The sequence below is a fragment of the Vanellus vanellus genome (assembly GCF_965231255.1).
Source record: "Vanellus vanellus genome assembly, chromosome: 19".
Lineage (NCBI taxonomy): Eukaryota > Metazoa > Chordata > Aves > Charadriiformes > Charadriidae > Vanellus > Vanellus vanellus.
Window position 1 is genome coordinate 7,674,411 of NC_138924.1, and position 19,188 is coordinate 7,693,598.

The 19,188-nt window shown below is 63.4% G+C and overlaps 2 protein-coding genes across 6 annotated transcripts in view; one reads left to right on the forward strand and one right to left on the reverse strand.

Annotated features, from left to right (window-relative positions):
* Nucleotides 1–3,358: 3,358 nt before the first annotated feature.
* Nucleotides 3,359–5,710, forward strand: PIPOX (pipecolic acid and sarcosine oxidase; the record flags this gene model as incomplete). Its single annotated transcript, XM_082493044.1, has 8 exons — nt 3,359–3,484; nt 3,750–3,898; nt 4,352–4,553; nt 4,633–4,815; nt 4,878–5,030; nt 5,098–5,256; nt 5,399–5,474; nt 5,580–5,710. The coding sequence occupies 8 exons, from the start codon at nt 3,359–3,361 to the stop codon at nt 5,708–5,710; spliced, it is 1,179 nt and encodes a 392-aa protein (XP_082349170.1).
* A 1,361-nt stretch (nt 5,711–7,071) lies between these two features.
* The window catches only part of MYO18A (myosin XVIIIA), a 39,173-nt gene continuing 27,056 nt past the window's right edge, over nt 7,072–19,188 (reverse strand). For 4 of the 5 annotated variants that reach the window (XM_082493340.1, XM_082493337.1, XM_082493336.1 and 1 more), the window contains 17 exons: nt 19,026–19,153; nt 18,716–18,870; nt 17,406–17,529; nt 17,127–17,327; nt 16,721–16,831; nt 16,291–16,395; nt 16,033–16,179; nt 15,829–15,942; nt 15,531–15,647; nt 15,345–15,428; nt 14,957–15,094; nt 14,088–14,273; nt 13,866–14,005; nt 12,805–12,849; nt 11,085–11,207; nt 8,935–10,113; nt 7,620–7,758 (listed from right to left, as the gene is read on the reverse strand). In XM_082493340.1, the coding sequence (XP_082349466.1) occupies nt 8,943–10,113; nt 11,085–11,207; nt 12,805–12,849; nt 13,866–14,005; nt 14,088–14,273; nt 14,957–15,094; nt 15,345–15,428; nt 15,531–15,647; nt 15,829–15,942; nt 16,033–16,179; nt 16,291–16,395; nt 16,721–16,831; nt 17,127–17,327; nt 17,406–17,529; nt 18,716–18,870; nt 19,026–19,153 (3,089 nt within the window). In that variant the 3' untranslated portion in view covers nt 7,620–7,758; nt 8,935–8,942. Of the gene's footprint in view, nt 7,759–8,934; nt 10,114–11,084; nt 11,208–12,804; nt 12,850–13,865; nt 14,006–14,087; nt 14,274–14,956; nt 15,095–15,344; nt 15,429–15,530; nt 15,648–15,828; nt 15,943–16,032; nt 16,180–16,290; nt 16,396–16,720; nt 16,832–17,126; nt 17,328–17,405; nt 17,530–18,715; nt 18,871–19,025; nt 19,154–19,188 lie in introns of all 5 variants that reach the window. The other variant, XM_082493339.1, reaches the window with a different exon arrangement.

Consider the following 19,188-nt stretch of genomic DNA (forward strand, 5'->3'; position numbering starts at 1 on the left):
GCCTGCCCTGCAGCAGGCAGATGGCGTTGGCACCAGCACCGATCTGCTCCGCGCTGGCTGCCGGACGGCTCTCGCGTGTGTTAAAAATAAAAAAAAAAAAAAAGTCTCTTTGTTTAATAACCCCCTCCCCGTCTCTGTGAAAGCCCAGATGGCTTCGCCTCTCTGCGCTGACGCCGTGCGCGGCACGGATCCCCCGCAGCCCCGGCTGCAAACATGGCCCACGCAACCATCACCGGTGGGTTTTTATTTTTAATTCCAGGCCCTGCTTTGCCGACGCGCACCGCTTTTGCCACGGAGAATGGCAAACCACTCTGCTGCACGGCTCGGCACGGGGAGGATGGAGCAGCGGCCAGCCCCACGGCACAGGCGGCATGCCGTCAGCCCCACGGCTGCGGTGGGAGCGGGGCCGGCAGCGACGCCATGGTCTTTCTCATCTCGGGGGGGGCTGCGGTGCGAGCGGGGGGCAGCCGGCACTCCCGCAGAGCACTTTCAGCGTTAAACCCAAAACTTTGATCCGCCGGTAGCTCCATCAATGTTTAATGCACCAAAGCCCTGGTAGGGCTCGGAAGATGAACATTTTGAGGCCAAATTGAAGTTTCTAATATTATGATATTCAAATAATTTTAATCCGCCTGACTCTTCCCCAGGCACGTACCTGGACTGCTAATGAGGGGCTGCCTTTGGCGGCGGTTGGTTTTGACACAAAGCAAACAAGCCCTTTGCAGATGCCTTCAAAGCGTCGGGGATGGCGAGGGCCGGGGAGGTAAGCGGGGGCGAGCGCAGCCGGAGCCGGCACGCCGGGGCTGGGCAGGGAGGATGCTGCGCTCCCCGCAGCAACGTGGCCTCGGCTCCCCGGGGAGTGACGGTGCTCCCTAATTCTTTTTTAAGTGCTGGTTTGCGCTTGCTGGAGGATGAGGATGACACAGCCCGGCAGGTAGAACTGGTGGGGGTGACGATGGGCTTTTGGGGAACTTCAGATGCCGTCCGAGTGTGCAGCGGGTGCAGCGGGTGCAGCGGGTGCAGCGGGTGCAGTGGATGCAGCAGGTACAGAGCTCAGCAGGCAGCAAGCCGCTGCCGAGCCCTGCCTGCTCTTGCCCAAAGCTCCTTATTCCCAATTTCTCCAGCCCCATGTGGATCTGAGCCTGGGGGCTCCCGCAGACTGCCCCAGGCTGTTCCCCAAATCCTCATCACCCCCCCCCCTCCATGCTGGTGCCAGCCCAGAGCTTTCCCATCCATCCCCCCAGCCCGCCCAGGGCATTTTTCATTTTTACTGTGCTCTCAGCGCAGCTCTCCTGACCTGCGCCGGCTGCTTTAGGAAACGGATTTCTTCCTGCCATGAGCGTTGCCTCCGGTTAATTTAAACCCAGGTCAAGAAGATGATGGCAGGGATGGCGGACGCCGGGCACAGGGCTGGGAGGGGCCCCCCCAGTATCTCATGCCAAGGCAAGATGAGCCCATGCAGCTGTTTTTTGGGGTCTGGGGGTGCATACCTCCCTGACGCCTGGGATCAGCCCTGATTGGGGTCCTCCGTGCAATGAAAGTGATGACCTGTGGGGCACCGAGCCCTGGGGATGGTCGCCGGCGTCGGAGGGGACAGCCGTGCCCCGGTGGGTGTCCCTTACCCTTGGTGTCCCACCCAGCAGGGTACGGCTGTCCCCTCCAGTGCCAGCGACCATCCCCGCACCCCACCGACAGCCTCCCCGGCTTCAGAGCAGCATGAGCGAGGCTTTTCCAGCCCGATCTATTAACACGCCGTTAACGGGAGAGGAGTTCATTTTTGCCATTTAACGTTTCACGGGTAATTAATTATTCTTCATCTTCCCAGCAAAAAAGGAAGAGCAGGTAGAGGGGCTGTTCAAAGCAAAAAAAAAAAAAAAAAAAGCAAGCTGAAACCCAGGGAAATTGGTGAATTATTTGTAACATCAAAGGCGAGGGAGGATGTGCTGATTTAATGGGGCACTGCACGACGCAGAGCCCCGGGCAGCGCGGTGATGCTGAGACTTGCTCGCACTCGTTGCATTGGTGGTCCTGGGCAGTGGCGTGGGTGAGGGGTCCGGGGGGGGCCTGGCCTTTGTCTGTGCTCCCCACCCGCCTCATCCCACCTCCCCACCGCTCTTAGCTGGTGGTTCTGCCTTTGCACGATGCCGGGGTGTCCCCGTGACCCGCCAGGGCACCGCGATTTAGGGGGGGGGGTTGGAAATCCCCACCCAGCACAGTGTGGGCCTCCCACGCTCCCCTATGCTTCATCCATCAGCGGAGGCGAGCAGCAAAATAAATAATGATATTTAACATTTCGTAATAACGACAATTAACCAGTAAATAATGCCTTTTACACCACGAAAGCCAGAGTAAATTAATTCCCCTAATTAGCTGTCAGGCAGCACGGGGCAGTGGCGGTGGCAGGCAAAGCCAGCAGCCTCTGTGCCTGCGTTATCCCCCCCCCTCCCCGATGCATCGCTGAGTGTCCCCAAACCCCAAATCACACCCTAAAATTTTGCAGGCTTGCAAAATCCACTGCAGCTGGTGGGACACGGTGCTCCGCGCCGCATCCTGGCTGCTCCGGTGAGCCCTAAATCACGCCTATCTCCAGTTAAAAAAAAAAAAAAAACCAACAAGAAAAGATGGCAACAAAATAGTTTATGGCTGTAATAAATTGTGCCAGAGGAAAAAAAAAAAAACCACAACCAAACCTGTTTGCCTTGAAGCAAGTGGGGGGTTTCCCATCGGCACACAAACGGGAGCGATACGGAGCCTCGTGTCCCACCACAGCCGGAGCCGGCAGAGACCGGCGGGGAGGGAAGGGGGGGTTTATTGGAAACCATTTTCCATCACATTTATCCCACCCACTCGCTGGCGGTGCTGCGGGGCTGGGGGGGCCCCGCTGCGGTGGGGGGGACTCTGTGATGGGGGGAGCACAGTGCCCTGTGGTCCCCTGGGGTGTGGGGTTGGGGGGGGGGGGGGGCTGGTCCTGGTGGTCCCTGTGCTGCACTGGGGCGAACAGAGGTGCTGTGTGCCAAGAAGGGATAAAAATTCCAGTTGGCAGTGGTGTGGGGGCAGCTGGGGAAGGAAGGGGCTGAAACTCCCCCCGCGCTGTCGGCTGTGCCATCGCTGCCGAAGGAGTTGCCCGAGTTCCCCGGTGGGATCAGGCACCGGTGTTGGCTGGGAACGGGGATGCTCCTGCCCGGCCAGCCCCGAGGGGTGGGAAGGATGCGGCTCCCCCCATGTGCCACCGCCATCCACGCAGAGGCTGGAGGGCGGCCAAGGCTCCGCCACCCGCTCCGCTCGGCCGGACTCTGCCCCGTCCCTCCCCCTGGCTCAGCCCCTGGGCTGCCCGCCGGGAACGGGGACGAGGACGGACATGGCAGCCCCCAGCCAGCCCCAGAGGGCCACCTATGATGCCATCGTCATCGGTGCCGGCATCCAGGGCTCCTTCGCCGCCTACCACCTGGCCCAGCGCCACAGGACCACCCTCCTGTTGGAGCAGGTACCAGTGTCCCCAGTCCTGCCGTGTCCCCAGCCCCGAGGCGCTGGGGTGGGCGCCTGCAGACCTGGCTGCCCTCTGCCACGGCACGGAGCGGAGCCACCGCCAGCACCGCTGGTACACCGTGCCAGGACCACCATGTCCCCAGCGCCAGGACCCCCCTGACCCCAGTGCCAGGACCCCCGTGTCCTGCCATTTCCCAGTGCTGGTGTGCGCGGGGCTGGTGGGGTGCCGGTGGCTGGGATCCCACATCCCCCTTTCCCCGCAGTTCATCCTGCCCCATTCGCGGGGCAGCTCGCACGGGCAGAGCCGCATCACCCGCAGCGCCTACCCCCGCTTGTCCTACGCCCGCATGATGCCCGACAGCTTCCGCCTCTGGCAGCGGCTGGAGGCCGAGGCCGGCACCAGCCTCTACAGGTGACGGGGATGGGGACGCAGCCCCCCGCCGAGCACCGTCCCCTCCCCGTGGGGTTGGGGGCTATGGCCGCTGCCCCGTCAGGGCACAGTGCTGGGCAGGATAAGGCCACCCCAGCCCCGCGCAGCGGGGAGGCAGCCGCTGGCTCTGGGTAATTTATGGGGCTCCGTAAAGAAAGCGCCATTAAGGAAATGAGCATCTAAACGATCCCCCGCTGCCGGGGTCAGAGCTGATGACGCTTGCTGTATTTGGGGGGGGTGTGAGCGTGATGATGGCATCCAGACCCTCCCCGTGCATCGCCCCACGCACCCTTCTCCAGCATCCCACCGGGGTGCAGCACATCCCGAGCATCACCAGTGCCGCCATGCCTCAGTTTCCCCCAGGGGCAAAGCAGGGGGGGGCTGTCTGCATGGGGAAGGGGCGAGGGGAGAGCTGATGTGGCTGGTGGGGCGCAGGCGGACCGGGCTGGTGGTGCTGGGGCCAGCGGGTCACCCGGAGCTGGAGGGCTGCCGGCGCAGCCTGGGTGCCGACCATGTCCTCGACGCCAAGGGGCTGGCCCAGCGCTTCCCCGGCCTCCGGCTCCACACCGGCGAGGTGGCCGTGTGGGACAGCACTGGTGGGGTGCTCTTCGCTGACCGGGCGCTGCGGGCAGTTCAGGTGGGTTCTGCCGAAGTAACGTGATAGGGGTCCTCCAGCTCCGTCCCCGCAGCCACCTCCCATCACCTTCCTCACCCAGGACATCTTTCGCCGGCACGGGGGCACCCTGCGGGATGGGGAGAAGGTGCTACGCATTGAACCGGGGGCTGTGCTCACCGTCACAACCACTGCTGGGGTGTACCGAGCCCCCCGGCTCATCATCGCGGCCGGAGCCTGGACCGGTGCCCTCGTGGCACCCCTGGGCCTTCGTCTGCCGCTGCAGGTAAGGGTCGGTGGCACCGCGGGGCACCCCGACTGTGGCCAGGGCTAACGTGCTGACCCCAGCCCCTGCGCATCGACGTCTGCTACTGGAGGGAGAAGGAGCCGGGGAGCCCCGGCGCAGGCAGAGCCGGTCCCTGCTTCATGGCCCTGGGGCTGAGCCGAGCCCCCCACGGCGTCTACGGGCTGCCCGCCCTTGAGTACCCGGGGCTGGTCAAGGTGAGCGGGACACGGTGGCGGTGGGGGCATCCCCTGGCCAAATCCCCCCTGACCCCCTGTTCCCCAGGTGTGCTACCACCACGGCACTCCCACCGACCCTGAGGAGCGGGACCGGGCTCCCCCGGACACCCCCCGCCCCGACGTTGCCCTCCTGAGCAGCTTCATCAGCGGTTACCTGCCCGGGCTGGAGCCCCAGCCGGCCGTGGTGGAGACCTGCCTCTACACGGTGAGACCCCCCCCCAAGGAGTGGGACCCAGGCATCCAGGGTCCCAACCCCTCCCCACCCCAACGTGGACCTTGCCACCTCTTTCCCCTACAAACTTGGGTCCTGGAGAGGACCCTACACCCTCACACCGTGGCTCCCCCAGAACACCCCGGATGAAGACTTCATCCTGGATCGGCACCCCAAATTCAGCAACATCATCATCGGAGCTGGCTTCTCGGGTAGGCGAGGGCACCCAGCCCCCCCCCCCTCCCAGCACCCCAGAGATGGCTGGGGCTGGCGGGGGGACCGTGCTCCCCCCCACACCCTTCTCCTCCTTCCCGCAGGCCATGGGTTCAAGCTGGCACCAGTGGTGGGGAAGCTGCTGTGTGAGCTGAGCCTGGGCGAGGAGCCATCCCACAGCACGGCCCCCTTCGCCATCACCCGCTTCCCTGGCGTGCTCCGAGCTGTGCTGTAGGGTGCAGGGCCCCGGCAGTGCCCACACGGCATCACACTGGCCTGCCGCTGAGTCTCAGCATCCCGGTGTCCTCACACCCCAGTGTGTCAGCATCCCCGCACCCCTGTGTCCCCACGTATCTCCATCTCCCTGCATCCTGGTGTCCCAATATACTGCACCCCTCCACCCCCCACGTCCCCATACTCCACCATCCCAGCACCCAGCATCCTGGCACCCTTCTATCTGTGCACCCCAGCACCCCCACATCCCAGCGCCCTGGCAGACCCATGCATCCCTGCTACCTGCATCCCACCACCCCTGCATCTCTGTATCTCTGCACCCTGCATCCTGACAACCCAGCATCCTCACATCCCAGCATCCCTACATCTCTCTATCCCCACATCCCTGCATCCTGGTACCCTGCATCCCCACATCCCTGCATCCTGGTACCCTGCATCCCTGCACCCCCACATCTCCGCATCCTGGTACCCTGCATCTTTCCATCCCTGCATCCTGGTACCCTGCATCTCTCCATCCCCGCATCCCGGTACCCTGCATCCCTGCACCCCCACATCCCCACATTCCGGTACCCTGCATCCCTGCATGCCCACATCCCAGCATCCCCATATCCCTGCATCCCAGCATCCCCCATGCTGCGCGGTGCCAAGCTGTCTCTGCCAAGCACCCGCTCCCCGGAAACAAATTAAGGATCTTTGTCAGCCTCATGAAGATGGAGCTGGAACAGCGCGGAGAGACACACTCGCTTAGGAGTCAAGTTAAATGTTTTAATGTTAAATGTGCCATTTTATTATCATTAGATCGCTCCCACTTAATGAAAGCGCATTAGCGCAGTGTGGCTTTATGGCAGCGAGCGCTGAGCTCGGCCCATTTGTTTCCAAGAGATGGTGGGGAAAGGGATCAAGTGGCCTGGTTTGCCGGGATCCTGGGGGTCCCGGGGGTCCCTGAGGCTGGGGGGCAGCATGGGGCAGCACCCAGCATGGGCCGGTGGGTGCTGGAGCCAAGGCGAGCCACGTGCCAAGCAGACGGCCAGCGATGCACATCATCATCTCCTCCGCGTTAAATAATTAACGCCGGCAGGCAGAGGGCTCCCATCCCCACTGCTCATCTGCATATTTATGAAGATTGATAAATGATTCAGTGCCGGCACCCACGAGGGCTGTCTCCCCCCTCCCCTCCCCATCACCCGTGGGTGCAGTGGGCTCGGGGAAGGTGCCAGGCTCAGCCTCTCCATGGAGCCCTGGATCCTCACCGGGGCTGGATCTGTCCCAATGGCCCCCACCACCATGCAAACACACCCCCCCAAAATGGGGTGACACCAATTCCCTCCAACCCCCAGCACACGGAGCAGGCATCAGCCAGCATCACCAGCCAGAAATGACGTTTATTTTCATACTGAAAGTAAAGGGGGTGGGGAGGGGACGCACAGCTGGGCTAGTGCAAAACAACCAGGCAGGGGGTGGGGGGCCGGGGGGGTGTGTGACCGACAACCTAGGGGGGTGCATGGGACCCTGTCCCCGTGTCCCCTTCCCAGCTGCGGGGCGGCTGCTCCCCAGGGCCCGGCCAGCGAGAGACGTCTTTGGCTCAACTAAAAGGGGCTTAAGAGGACAAGGGGGTGTTTAAGTTATAAAATAAGGAGCCAGCAGGCACTGAGGAATAAACCCCGGGGTGCTGGAGCTGCCGGCTCCGCTGCCGAGGACAGAGGGGGGGTGTGGGAGGGTGGGGGTGACATGGGGGCTGCAGCCAGCGAGCCGGCCGGGCTGCTCCCCCCGTGGCCAGGAGCCGGGGGCGGCTGTGTGTGTCGTGTCCCCCCCCCACCCCGCACTGGTGCAGAAGATATACCGCCTGCCCGGGGGTGGCCCCGCAAAGGAGCTGTGTGTTTCTGGGGTGATGGGAAAGGGTGGCGGTGGGGTTAGGCGGGGGTCTCGGCGGCCCGGCTCTCCGCCTCGCTGGCGCTGGGGGAGCTGCGGGAGGAGCGACGTGTGCTTTCCCCGGTGTCCTGCTCCTCGTCCCATCTGTCGTAGGCGAAGGAGTGCCGGGAGCCTGGGGGGCTGTGCGGGAGAAAGTGGGGTTAGTGGGGGTAATGGAGGGGGGGGTCCATGCCCCAGAACGCTGCAGTGCCGCTGCCGGGCTGCCGGGCACAACACCCCTCCGGCTGCAGCGGGAGCTGCGGTGAGCCGGCACGCTGGCAGCCAGCTGGACGGAGCCTCGATCGCCGTCTTTTCTATTATTTTTGAGATATTTGGGGCACACTCCACCCCACCCGACTCCTCACCGGGCTGAGCCGAGCCCTTGCTCAGCAGCGGGGCTGAGCCCAACCTGCCCAGGCGGCTGCAGCCCCCGCAGGCACCCAGCACCACGTGCTCAGAAAAAGGCACGTGGCCGTGGATGCCAACGCTGGTGCTCACGGGTGTCACCACTCGAGGGTCCCGGTCATACTGCAGCCCGTGGCTGGGTGCTGGGGGTGTTTGTCCCCCCGGCATGCTGCGATGCCTTCACTGACCCCGGGACAGGCAGCGGACAGCCCAACTGCAACCACGTTTCCAAAAGGCTTTTTTCCCTCCTCCAGCCCTTCTCTTATTCAAGCTGTCGGAAAGGATCGTACCTGCTCCGAAATAGCTGCCGGTGAACCCCGGTGGACCCTCTCCTCTGCCATCAAACGGGGTGCAGAGCCCCCAAACCCTGCAGGGTGACCCCGACTCCCTGCCACAGGCACTCTGCACGGCGCAGGGCAGCAGGACGCGGCTGCCCTGAGAAACACCTCCGAGCCCCAACCGCCCACCCCCGCTTCACACACTGCAGCGGGTGCGTGTTAGTACCCGCTCCGCTCCTCCCCACCGCTTTCGGGACCCGCCAACATGCCAGCAAACCCTTCAATTTCCCGAAGGAATAAATTCAGCTGTGTCCTGGCCGGTGGCCGGGGAGCCAGGAAGGGATTAGCACTTCCCAGTGTCCTGTAGCCGCTAATCCCAAACACGCTGCATCCTGGCAGCATGGGCAGCTGCCGGTCCCGCTGTGGCCGCGCCGGGGATGCTCCCCACAGCTGGAGACGTGTTGGGGATGCCCTGCAGCACCCCAAAAGTGGGGCTGGTTGTGGGCACAGCGGAGTGCCCCATCCCGGGATGCCCGGAGGAGGTGGTCTCCATCCCCGGAGCCGGGCGAGGGTTAGGGCGAGTGGTTAGTGGCACACGGGGAGGTTCATGCTGCACGGCACACACCGCTCCCACCTCCTGCCTCAGTCGCTCTCGGGCCGGTATAGGTACTTCATCATCAGGCTGTCAACCTGCTTCTTCCGCTGCTTCTCCTCCTTCTTGCCCCGGCTGGGGTGTCCTGACTCCTCGCCCCCCGCTGCCCGCGGGCCCTTCTTGATGCTGGAGGTGCTGCGGTAGGAGCCGGTAGAGCCGGAGGAGGAATCAGAGGAGGAATCGGAGGAGGAACCCGAGTCAGATGATGACTGCTGCTTCTTCTTCTTCTTCTTGGATTTCTTCTTGGCCTTCTTGGCATGCTTCTTGGCATTCTTCTTCTTCCGCTCCTCCTCTTCCTCGGAGGAGCCTGAGCTGCTGCGGCGCCGGCTGGCGCGCCGGGAGAAGTCGAGGGCAGATGCGGAGCGACGGATGCTGCCGGGGGGGCGGTCGGTGGCGCCCAGGGGGGCGGCGCTCCGCACACTCCGCACGCTCCGGCTGTCATCCCCTGAGTCAGCCTCGGGGCTGGAGCAGCCCCTGGCCCGCGGTGGGCGGTAGCTCAGCACCTCCTGGATGGCAGCTTCCAAGTCAGGGTCGAGGTAGGAGCGATGCCCCACGGGGCGGGCGTCCCTGGGACTCCCCTCCTCAGAGGCAGCGCTGCGGGGCCGGGGGGGCACGGAGAAGCTGCGCCCCAGGGGGGGCTGCCCACGGAACCCCTCATCCGCCTCCTCCAGGCGGCTGCGGGCCAGGGAGAGCCGTGACTCGGGGCGACCCTCAGGTCCCCCGCGCCGACTCCGCAAGCTCCCGGGGCTGGAGAGGGCGAAGCTCAGCACCGAGCATCCCTCGTCACCCTCATCCCCGTCCTCCAGCCCGCGCCAGGAGGCGGAGGAGGCCCGGCTCACCGGGGCAGAGGCGACGGAAGCTTTCTCGCCGTCGGCGGCCGAGAGCGACCAACGCTTGCCCAGCCCTTGCTGAGCCCGGCTGCTGGCGTCGGCGAAGGCGCGGGCGATGATGGCTGCCCGGTCCTCGGGCTCGCTGCCCTTGGCCGCCCTACGGGCTGCGCGCTCGGGGGAAGGCGGTCGCTCGCTGAGCGCGCTGAAGAGCGTCTGCTCATCCCCGCGGCCGCCTATGGAGTCCTTGAGGCCTGGCCGCTTCCTATAGCTGAGGCAGCTCAACACCGACACCGGCCGCTCCTCACCCTCGGGACCATCCGGCGGGACTGACCTGTGCCGGCGGCACCGCGGCCCCACACGCGCACCGGGGGAGACAAGAGAGAGATGGAGATGAGCGGGCGAGGGGGGGGCAGCGTGGCAGCGAGGCAGCCGCGGTAATTTGCGTCAGCGGGAAATAGCATTGTGGAAAAATGTCATGTAAATGGGGGAATTGTTCTAGCCCGCCACTTTGATTCCCCTTTAAAGTGCTGCGTTCAATTTATTTCATTGTCGGCTACCTGGAGCCGCTGCGTTTGATTCCTGACTTCAGAAACGGTGGAATTATCTCCAATAACAAAATGTTTTACATCTGCACCGCTGAATAAATTAAACCAATTAAGAAAAAACGGCTCAGATCTTTCCCCCCTGCTTGGCAGAGCGGGGGGAGCCCCCCGGGACTCCAGGAGCCCTGCTAGGAAATTGGGTTTAGATAAAAGCAATCTGCGTTCGGCAGGCAAGTGCCTTCCCCGGGGAGCAGGAGCAGGGCTGCGTGTCCCAGCCCCACTCTGGCCCTGCGCGGTGGGGGCACCGGGGCATGTGCCCTCCCTCCGCCGGGGCTGCCGGGGGCTGCGCGGGCAGTCGGCGTTTGCTGAGAGGTGCGGGGAAGGAAGCGGTGGAGCTGCAGACGAGGGGAGGATGGACGGACAGGGGATGCAGCCCCGGAGCTAGGGGATGATGCACAGGGCTGGAACCCACCACTGTGACCCCCCAGGGAGGCAGAGGGGGCTGCAGATGCTGACGTGCTTCCTGGCTGGGTCCCAGTGCTACAGCTGGGGGCACCAGGGAGGTCCCCTTGCATGGTGGACATGTGTCCCCAGTGGAGACCGAGACACTCACCCATATTAACCCTTCCCTGACCAGCCACACAAGCACCAGGAGGCAGTGTGACACCCAGAGTGCCACATCCCATGAGTGCCCACCCCGCACCCCGGCTGCCCCCTGGCACAGCCCACCCCGTCCGCTGCCAGGCGGCCCCTCACCCACCTGCTGCCCTTCAGGCTGCCGTCATCCGAGAGTGCTTTGGAAGAGCCTTTGTTCTTGGAGAGCCAGGACTTCACCCCGTCCACGCGATCCTCCAGCTCCGAGTCCACATCCGAGTCGCCGTCACTGCCGGAGGAGCAGGTCGGGGTGGGAGAAAGCAAGAGGTGAGCATGGGGCAGTAAGATTTTGGGTGCTGGGGAGGCAAAATCGCACCGGCAGGCGCCAAACCCTCCCAGTACCCACTGCCTGTGCCCCCCAGCGGTGGGCTAAACTTGGTCCCATGGTCCTGCTCCATCTCCCAGGGCACAACCTGCATGCATACGGCTCAACCTGCATGCCACGGGCTCCCCGAAGCACAGCCGTGCCACGCACCTCCTAAACCCCCAAACCACCCCCCTGCCTGGCCAAGGGGCTCCTGCACCCCCTGCCCAATATCCACCCCTGCCACTGCACGGCTCCGGGGCTGGGAAGATGAGACACAGGGGATGGCATCGGGCAGCGAGGGGCAGCAGGCAGGGCATGGCTCCAGAAACACAGGAGATTTCCAGCTCCGGGGCTGGGAAGAAATTAAGTGGGTTCGTTTTATAGGCCACCGTCGAGTGCAAAATTACAGCGAGGAAGAGCGATGTTGATGGCCCTGGGTAAACAGGAGTTTAGCAGGCAGAACAGAAACGACTCCGGCAAGGCGGGCGCAGGAGCGCGGCGGGCAGATTTACAGCCCTGCCGTGCCACAGAGCCCCTGATTTACGTCCCAGCGTAAAAAAAGCCCTATCTGGCTTAAACCATCTAATTTATAACGGCTGTTCGTAACCATATTGATTGCCTTTAGAAAGAAGGTGCTGTATGCATTGCAAAATCCATTCCTCCACGTTAAAAGCATCCCTGCATAAATCTCCCTTAATACCTAACTGCTTACTGCTTTCATTAGGGTTATGGCAGTACCGGCGGGATCTATAAGGAAATCGAAGCGGCACGGCCCCCTCTCTCCCCACCCCGCTGCTGGCCAGCGAGAGGCAAGAGCTCCCACCGAGCCACTGCTGGGGATGGGATATATCATATGATCTTAAACGGCCGTTTTATCCGTCCGGCTTCGGGCTTATTCCCTGCCTGAGGATAGTGGCAGACGACTCGGGGGACGGGCTGGGATAGACCCTGAATATGAATCCTCCTCGTTAAATTCAAAGCAACGAGCTGCACTCCATCACGTGCGTCTCCCCCCCCGCAATACATCCAGGCAACGCTCAGCTTGGAAAAAAAAAAAAACAAAAAACAACAGAAAACACAACGACAACAAAAAAACCCCACCGATGAGCCCCGTAAACAAACTCCGGGGGCAGCTGAGGTTTTATAACCAGCAGAATTAAACTCCATGTCAAATGCAATTTATGTCCGGGCAAACGTGCCATTAGTTAAGCGGGACCCGGGTCACGGGGGAGGGACCATGACGAGGGATGTTAATTGTGCGTGGCAGCGAGGCTGCGTCACCTCCACGCCGATACACTCATCCTTAGCCGCGGTGGAGCATCACCCCCCGCCCCGGCCCGGGGACTCATCCCCTGTCCCCCCACGTGGGATGCGTTTATGTGGGATGCGGTTATGTGCCGTGCAGTGCCGCGGGCGCTGTTAGGGCATGCGGAGGTGGGCCAGTGGCATGCGGGGCCCCGGCCCGTGGGGGTGAGGTGGGGGTTAGGGGAGGAGGGGGAAGGAAAGAGGAGCTCCTCACAGTTTACTCTTTCTTTTCTGATACTTTGCCACCATGTCCTGCAAACTGGGAGAGGTTGGGGAGGGTCGGGATGGGGAGAAACACAACAGAAAGGAAATCAAATGAAAGGAAAAAAAAACCAAAACCCAAACCAAAAAGACCAACTGGGGGGGAATGAATGGGGGGCAAATTAAATGGTGGGGAAGGGCCAGGGGAGGGGAGGTGGGGCTGCCCTGCACCCCTGGCGTGGGGCTGCACCCCACTGGATTCCAGCATCCCGGGTCAGGCTGGATCCCAGCGTCCCTGGCTGGGCTGGATCCCAGCGTCCCTGGCTGGGCTGGATCCCAGTGTCCCAGGTCAGGCTGGATCCCAGCGTCCCGGGTCAGGCTGGATCCCAGTGTCCCTGGCTGGGCTGGATCCCAGCATCCCGGGCCGGGCTGGATCCCAGCGTCCCTGGCTGGGTTGGATCCCAGCGTCCCTGGTTGGGCTGGATCCCAGCGTCCCGGGTCGGGCTGGATCCCAGTGTCCCTGGCTGGGCTGGATCCCAGCGTCCCGGGTCGGGCTGGATCCCAGTGTCCCTGGCTGGGCTGGATCCCAGCATCCCGGGCCAGGCTGGATCCCAGTGTCCCTGGCTGGGCTGGATCCCAGCGTCCCTGGCTGGGCTGGATCCCAGCGTCCCGGGCCGGGCTGGATCCCAGCACCTCAGACCTGCTGCCAGCCTGTGCTGCCCTGGCTCCTGGGGCTCCCCGGGCTCTTTCCAGCCAGCCGGTACGGCCCCAGCTGCATTTCAGGCACCTCAGGTGGGTGAAGCTGCACAGGGGCTGTGGGTGGAGGGAGGGACGGAGGCACAGACGCACGGACAGATGCATGTGTGCACAGGTGCACAATGCACGGGTGGGTGGATGCATGGGTGCATGGACAGATGCACGTGTGCACGATGCACGGATGGACGGATGAACAGACGGCATCCTGCCAGGGCCAGGCAGAGCCGAGCGGTCCCTGTGGCATTTCAGAAGTGGCGAGGAGAAGCGGTGAGCCCCGGTGACGTGCCTCGCGCGGGAGCCAGGCCCAGGCGCTCTCACCTGTTGATGAGGTCCTCATTGCTGTCGCTCTCCATCTCATCCTCGATGGCCGCCTGCAGGTCCCCGATGCGCTTGAAGGCCAGCTTCAGGTCTGACTGCAGGCTCTGGTTGGCAGCTTCCAGGCTCTCCAGGTCCATCTCCTGCAGGGAGGGAGCAGCATGAGCCAGGTACCCCGTGGAAACCCCCCCATTCCCCTGCCCGGCTCCATTGGGGGTGCCTCACCAGCTCATGCTTCTTGCGGCTGGCCTCTGCCTCCTTCTTGGCCAGCTCGCCCATCTCCTCCTTGACGTCGCGGAGCTGCCGCTGCAGCCGCTTGTTCTGCTCCTTCTCCCGGTTCTCGGCAGCCGCTCGCTGATCCCGCTCCTCCGTCAGCTTCTCCATGTTCTCCTTCAGCCGTGTGGCCAGGCTCTGCGGACCGGTGGGCACAGGGTCAGTCCAGATCCCCCCGTAGACCCCCGACCCTGCAGCAACACCGACCAAGGGCTCATGTGAGGACGGATCCCATCCCCACGAATTTACACAAGGAGATGGAGGAGAACCCCTCGCCCAGGGCCAGGAAAGGGGCAGAACAACCCGCGGAGGCTTTGCCGAATTGGAAAAATAGATTTAACTGTGTGTGAAGTAATTACAGCGTGTAACGTAGGGAAAAAATAGCTCCCATTCTCCCCCGGCCGCTGAGCCAGCCGCTGCATATTTATGGCCCCGGCAGAGAGAGCGGGGAAGGGAAATAACAGCTAGGAAGATATTAAGAGGAGAGCTAAGCTGCTCCGCTCCCCCGGCAGAGCTGCAAAGGCAGAATATAAAGCAGGCTGTGTTTAGCGGGACCGGGAGAGTCTATAATTTCCTTAAGTCAATGCAGGGAAATAGCAGCACTTTGCCGGGCTGGGTGGTGGATTACTGTTATCGGCGCTTGCAGGGAGCTTTCCCTGTGGGGCCGGGGCCGGGCTGCTGGTGGTGGTGGGGGGTGCAGTGTGGGGGGTCCCAGGGAGGGGATATTGGGGATGCGCTCGGTGGATCCCCTGGGCAGGTCGGCATCACAGTCCCGCTGCAGCTCGGTCCCAGCTGGAGCGGAGGGATTGCCCAGTGCCTACCTCCAGGCGCTTGACTTGCGTCCGCTCGAACTCCAGCCTGGACTCCAGCTCGCGGATCTTGGCCTCTTGCCGGCTCACCAGTGACTTGTCCACCATGGATTGCTCCAGGAACTCCAGCTGGCTCTGCAGGCCTTGCAGCTGCAGCGGGGGGGGTAGGCACAGCCTCAGCCTTGACCACAACCTCCCTGGTCCCCCACCACGCCGCCCTGGAGCAGAGCTGATGGCCACTCTGCTCCCATCCCACAAGGGAAGTCCTCACGGGACTGCTCTGCACCCCTCAGGGTGCAGGGGGTCCCCTCCATAGTGTGGGCAGTGGGTCTCTGGGTGCTCCCCATTCCCCTGGCTTCACTTGGGGTGCACACCTATGCCCGATGTCGGTGCTACCCACCTTCTCCTGCAGCTCCTGCTTCTCCTTGCTGACCTCCTCCAGCTGCGCCTGGAGGTCATTCATCTGTGCCAGGTCCCGGGATGCCTGTGGGACACACCAGGGCCGTCAGTGGGGATCCTGCTGTGCTGGCTCCAAGAGGGGTGTTATGGGGGGTGGGGGGTGCCACGGCCACTGTTCGCCCCTCACCTGGGCCACAGCTGCCTTGTGCTTCTTCATCAGCTCATTCATGTCCTCCTGGTCCTCCTCCAGCCGACTTTGCACCTCGTTCTTCTCCCGCTGCAGCCGGCTCAGCTGCTCCTCCAGCTGGGGGGAGCCACCTGTGTCTCCCACTGTGCTCCAGAAGACAGGGCACCCACCCCCCCAAAACCACCCCGAATGGTGTGGAGTCACCCTGTCAGCGTGTGCCACGCTGGTGGGGGTCTCCCCATGGCTGCAGGTTGGGCATGGCCCCATCACAGTGCATCTCATCCCGAAAAACACTTACTGCTCCCTTGGCCTTGGCAAGGTCGTCGATCTGCAGGTGGAGGTCTTCAATCTCCACCTCCATCGACTTGCGGGCCTTGACAGCGGCCGCACAGGTGAACTCTGACTCCTCCAGCTGTAGGGACATGGCTCAGCACCCGGCCAGGGGATGGGGACACCCTGTGTCCCTCAAGGGCTGCAGTTTTGGTGGGGTCTGGATGCACACCTGGTTCTTGAGCTGGGCGATCTCCCTCTTGCTGGGCGCATTGTTCTTCAAGTGGTCCAGCATGATCTGCGCATCGGCCAGCAGCGCCTTTGTCCTCTTCAGGTCCCGGCGCAGGCGCTTTTCCGTCTCGAAGTCCCGCTGGTTGGCCTGTGGCAGGAAGGACCATGCCAGGGCACCATATGGGTGGTGTGCCCACCCCACCATGGCCACCTTGGTGTCCTCAAAGTGAGGCATGTGCCCAGCTGCCCTGCATCATACCTGCTCGCTGACGGCGGATAACTTGCTCTCCAACTCCCGTTTCTCTCTCAGCACTTTCTGCTTGTCCTCATACTCCTCCTCCAGTTGCACCTCCATCTGCTTCAGCTGGGAGACAGCCCAGGCAGCTGGTCAGGGTGGTGGGAAGGGGCCAGGACCCCCATCCTTGTGTGTCCCCACATACTGGGGACACCGAGTGACCCCACCAGCTGGGTGTTTGCGCAACCAGAGGTGCAAAGCCCAGTATGCGCTGGCCCAAGCAGCAGAGGGACCAGTCGGACCTGCCGGGCCAGTGGAGCCGGGCTGTGGCCGCGTGGGAGCTGGGCGCTGCGTGATGGTGCCCGGCTGGCAGCTCCCGGCACCCCAGCTGGGGCATGGGGACGCATCCTTGCCTACCCCCCCACGGGCCAGAGGGGCCGCAGCTGAGCCCTACCTTCTTCTGGCACGACTGCCGAATCTCCTCCACCTCCTCGTCACGGCTCTCCACCTCCTTGGCGTGGGTCTGCCGCAGCCGCTCCATCTCCATCTCCAGCCGCAGCTTGGCCTGTAAATTGGGGGGACACGGTCAGAGTGAAGGGGACATGGGGACCCCCCTCAACGCCACTCTCTGGGCCACTCACCCAGTAAACCCCCCGGTCTGAGGCCGGCCGGGCTGCCCGCCCCACAGCGACCGGCCGGGCCATGGCACGGAGGGCCGGGAGCCGTGTCGGCAGCCGCGACGCCTGGCCCGATGCCGGGCTGAGGGCGACCGCCTCCTCTTCCCCGGTAAGCCCGGCCCAGGTAATAACAGCCCTGCACGAAACCACCCCACCCAGAAACCTCGCCCCTCCCCGCCGTACCTGCTCCAGCATCTGGATGGTCCCAGCCTGCTCGTCCAGTTCCTCCTCCTGGTCTTTGACCTTCGCCTCCAGGTCCCTCAGCTGCTTCTTCACCTTGGCCAGGGAAGCCTCATCCTTCGACTCCTGGGAGGAGATGTCCTGCAGCTCAGCCTCCAGCGCCTCTGCCTTCTGCGTCAGCCCCGCGATGTCCGAGTCCTTGTCCTGTTGAGAGAGGGTGTCACCGTGAGCCCGGGGCACCTGCTGGTCGGGGGACTGGGGAGGGGACCAGGGGCCACTCACCTCCAGCAGCTGCTTGAGGCCGAAAACCTCGGCCACCAGCACGTCCTTCTCGCGGCTCAGCTTCTCCCGCTGCAGCCTCTCCCGCTGCGCCTCCTCGTGCGCCTGCGAGAGCTCGCTGTCGAACCTGCGTGGGGAGAGCGGGGCGGGCGCTCAGCACCCCGTGACGGGCACCAGGACAGGTCCCCAGCCCCGCGCCACTGGCACCGCGCCAAGCATCCCCATCCCACGGCAGCAGGCACCGGGAAGGGCGGTGTGCTGCCGAGTGCTCGTTCGAAACATGCTGTTGATGAGTCTCTGTAAATTGCTGACACGGTGGTGTGGAACCGCTTGGAGAAACTCCTCCCGATGCCGTCGCTCAGCGGCTAATGGAGAGCACAGCACCTGCAGCGCAGACCCTAGCAGCCCCATCAGCCACCCCATGGGGTTGGCACGTGCCAGCGGGGACCATGGCTGCTAACGGCACGGGCTTGGCTACGCGGAGGCAGCTGGGGACACCGCAGCCCCCAGGCAGGACACAGAGGGGCTGCAGGACACCGGGGGAGCTCCAGCAGAGATGGGCTCTTGCGGCAGTTTGGCTCCCCCAGCTGCAGCCCAGTGCTGCGATTCCACGTGAGAGGCACTGGTCCCAGCCCCAGAGGGGACACGAGCCCACGGTGGGGCTCAGCACAGCCTGGAGCCAGGCAGCTCCAGGGCAGCCTCTCCCAGTTTCCCCCCGGGATGGGATCAGCTGGGTTTGCTCCGAAATCGCTGCCTTTGGGGCTTGGAAAACAACCCTGCGCTTGAGTTTGTGACCTGCGTTAAACACCTCGGCAGCTAATCCCCATTTTTCCTCGCGCTGGGTAATAAACAGCTGCATTAGCACAGACTCCAATCCGCGGAAATTGAAATTAATTAGATTGGATTCTCTCGCTGTATTTGTGTGTGTGATCATTACCATAATGAGATGAAAGCGTCCCTGCTGCTTAATAAGGTTAGCAAACTTTGGGGCTGGGAGAGGGGACGGGATGAAAGCAAGCACCGAGCAGAGCCACAGAGCACAAGCAGCCTCTACCATGGGGCACCGCCCCACATGTGGGGTTCACTCAGCTCTGGGACCCCCCAAAAGTGCATTGGGGCTTTCCCCCCGCCACAAACACATCCAACCCAGGCAGTCCCATCCCACTGGAGACACCTCAGCCGGGTGGGAGCTGGTGAAGTGCCCAAATCCCTGCTAAAATGGTAATGCCACTTTGCAAGAGGCCCGCCGCATGGTGAGGATGCTGTCCCCTCCGTGTCCCCCCCCGCCTCCAACCCCAGCATGCGGTCCCCACCTCCGCTGCTTCTTCTCCAGGTCATGGTTACGTCCTTGCTGGCCCTCGAGGTGCAGCTTGGTGTCCTGCAGCTCTGCGGCCAGGCGCTGGCACTTCTTCTTCAGCTGCTGCAGTGCCCGCTGGCTCTCCTCGCTGTCTGCCTGCAGGTCCGTCAGCTGCGGGCAGGAGCAGGCAGGGCAGTGAGGGCTCCGGGAAGCCACCACGTCCCTGCTGCCCCGGCCACGTGCTCCCCATGTGTAGCTTCAAGCAGGGAGCAACTGCCCATCCCCACCACGGGGGGACCAAGGCATCCTCAGAGCCCCCTACTCACCCTCCGCTCCAGCTGCCTCTTGCTCTGCTGCTCCACCTCCAGCTTGTCCTCCAGCTCCTGCTGCAACCGTTTCTTGGTGAAGTCGATCTCCCGCACCGCCCGCTCGTATTTCAGCCGCCATTCGCCACCTGCACGGGGAAACGAGGTCACCGAGGGGCTGTAC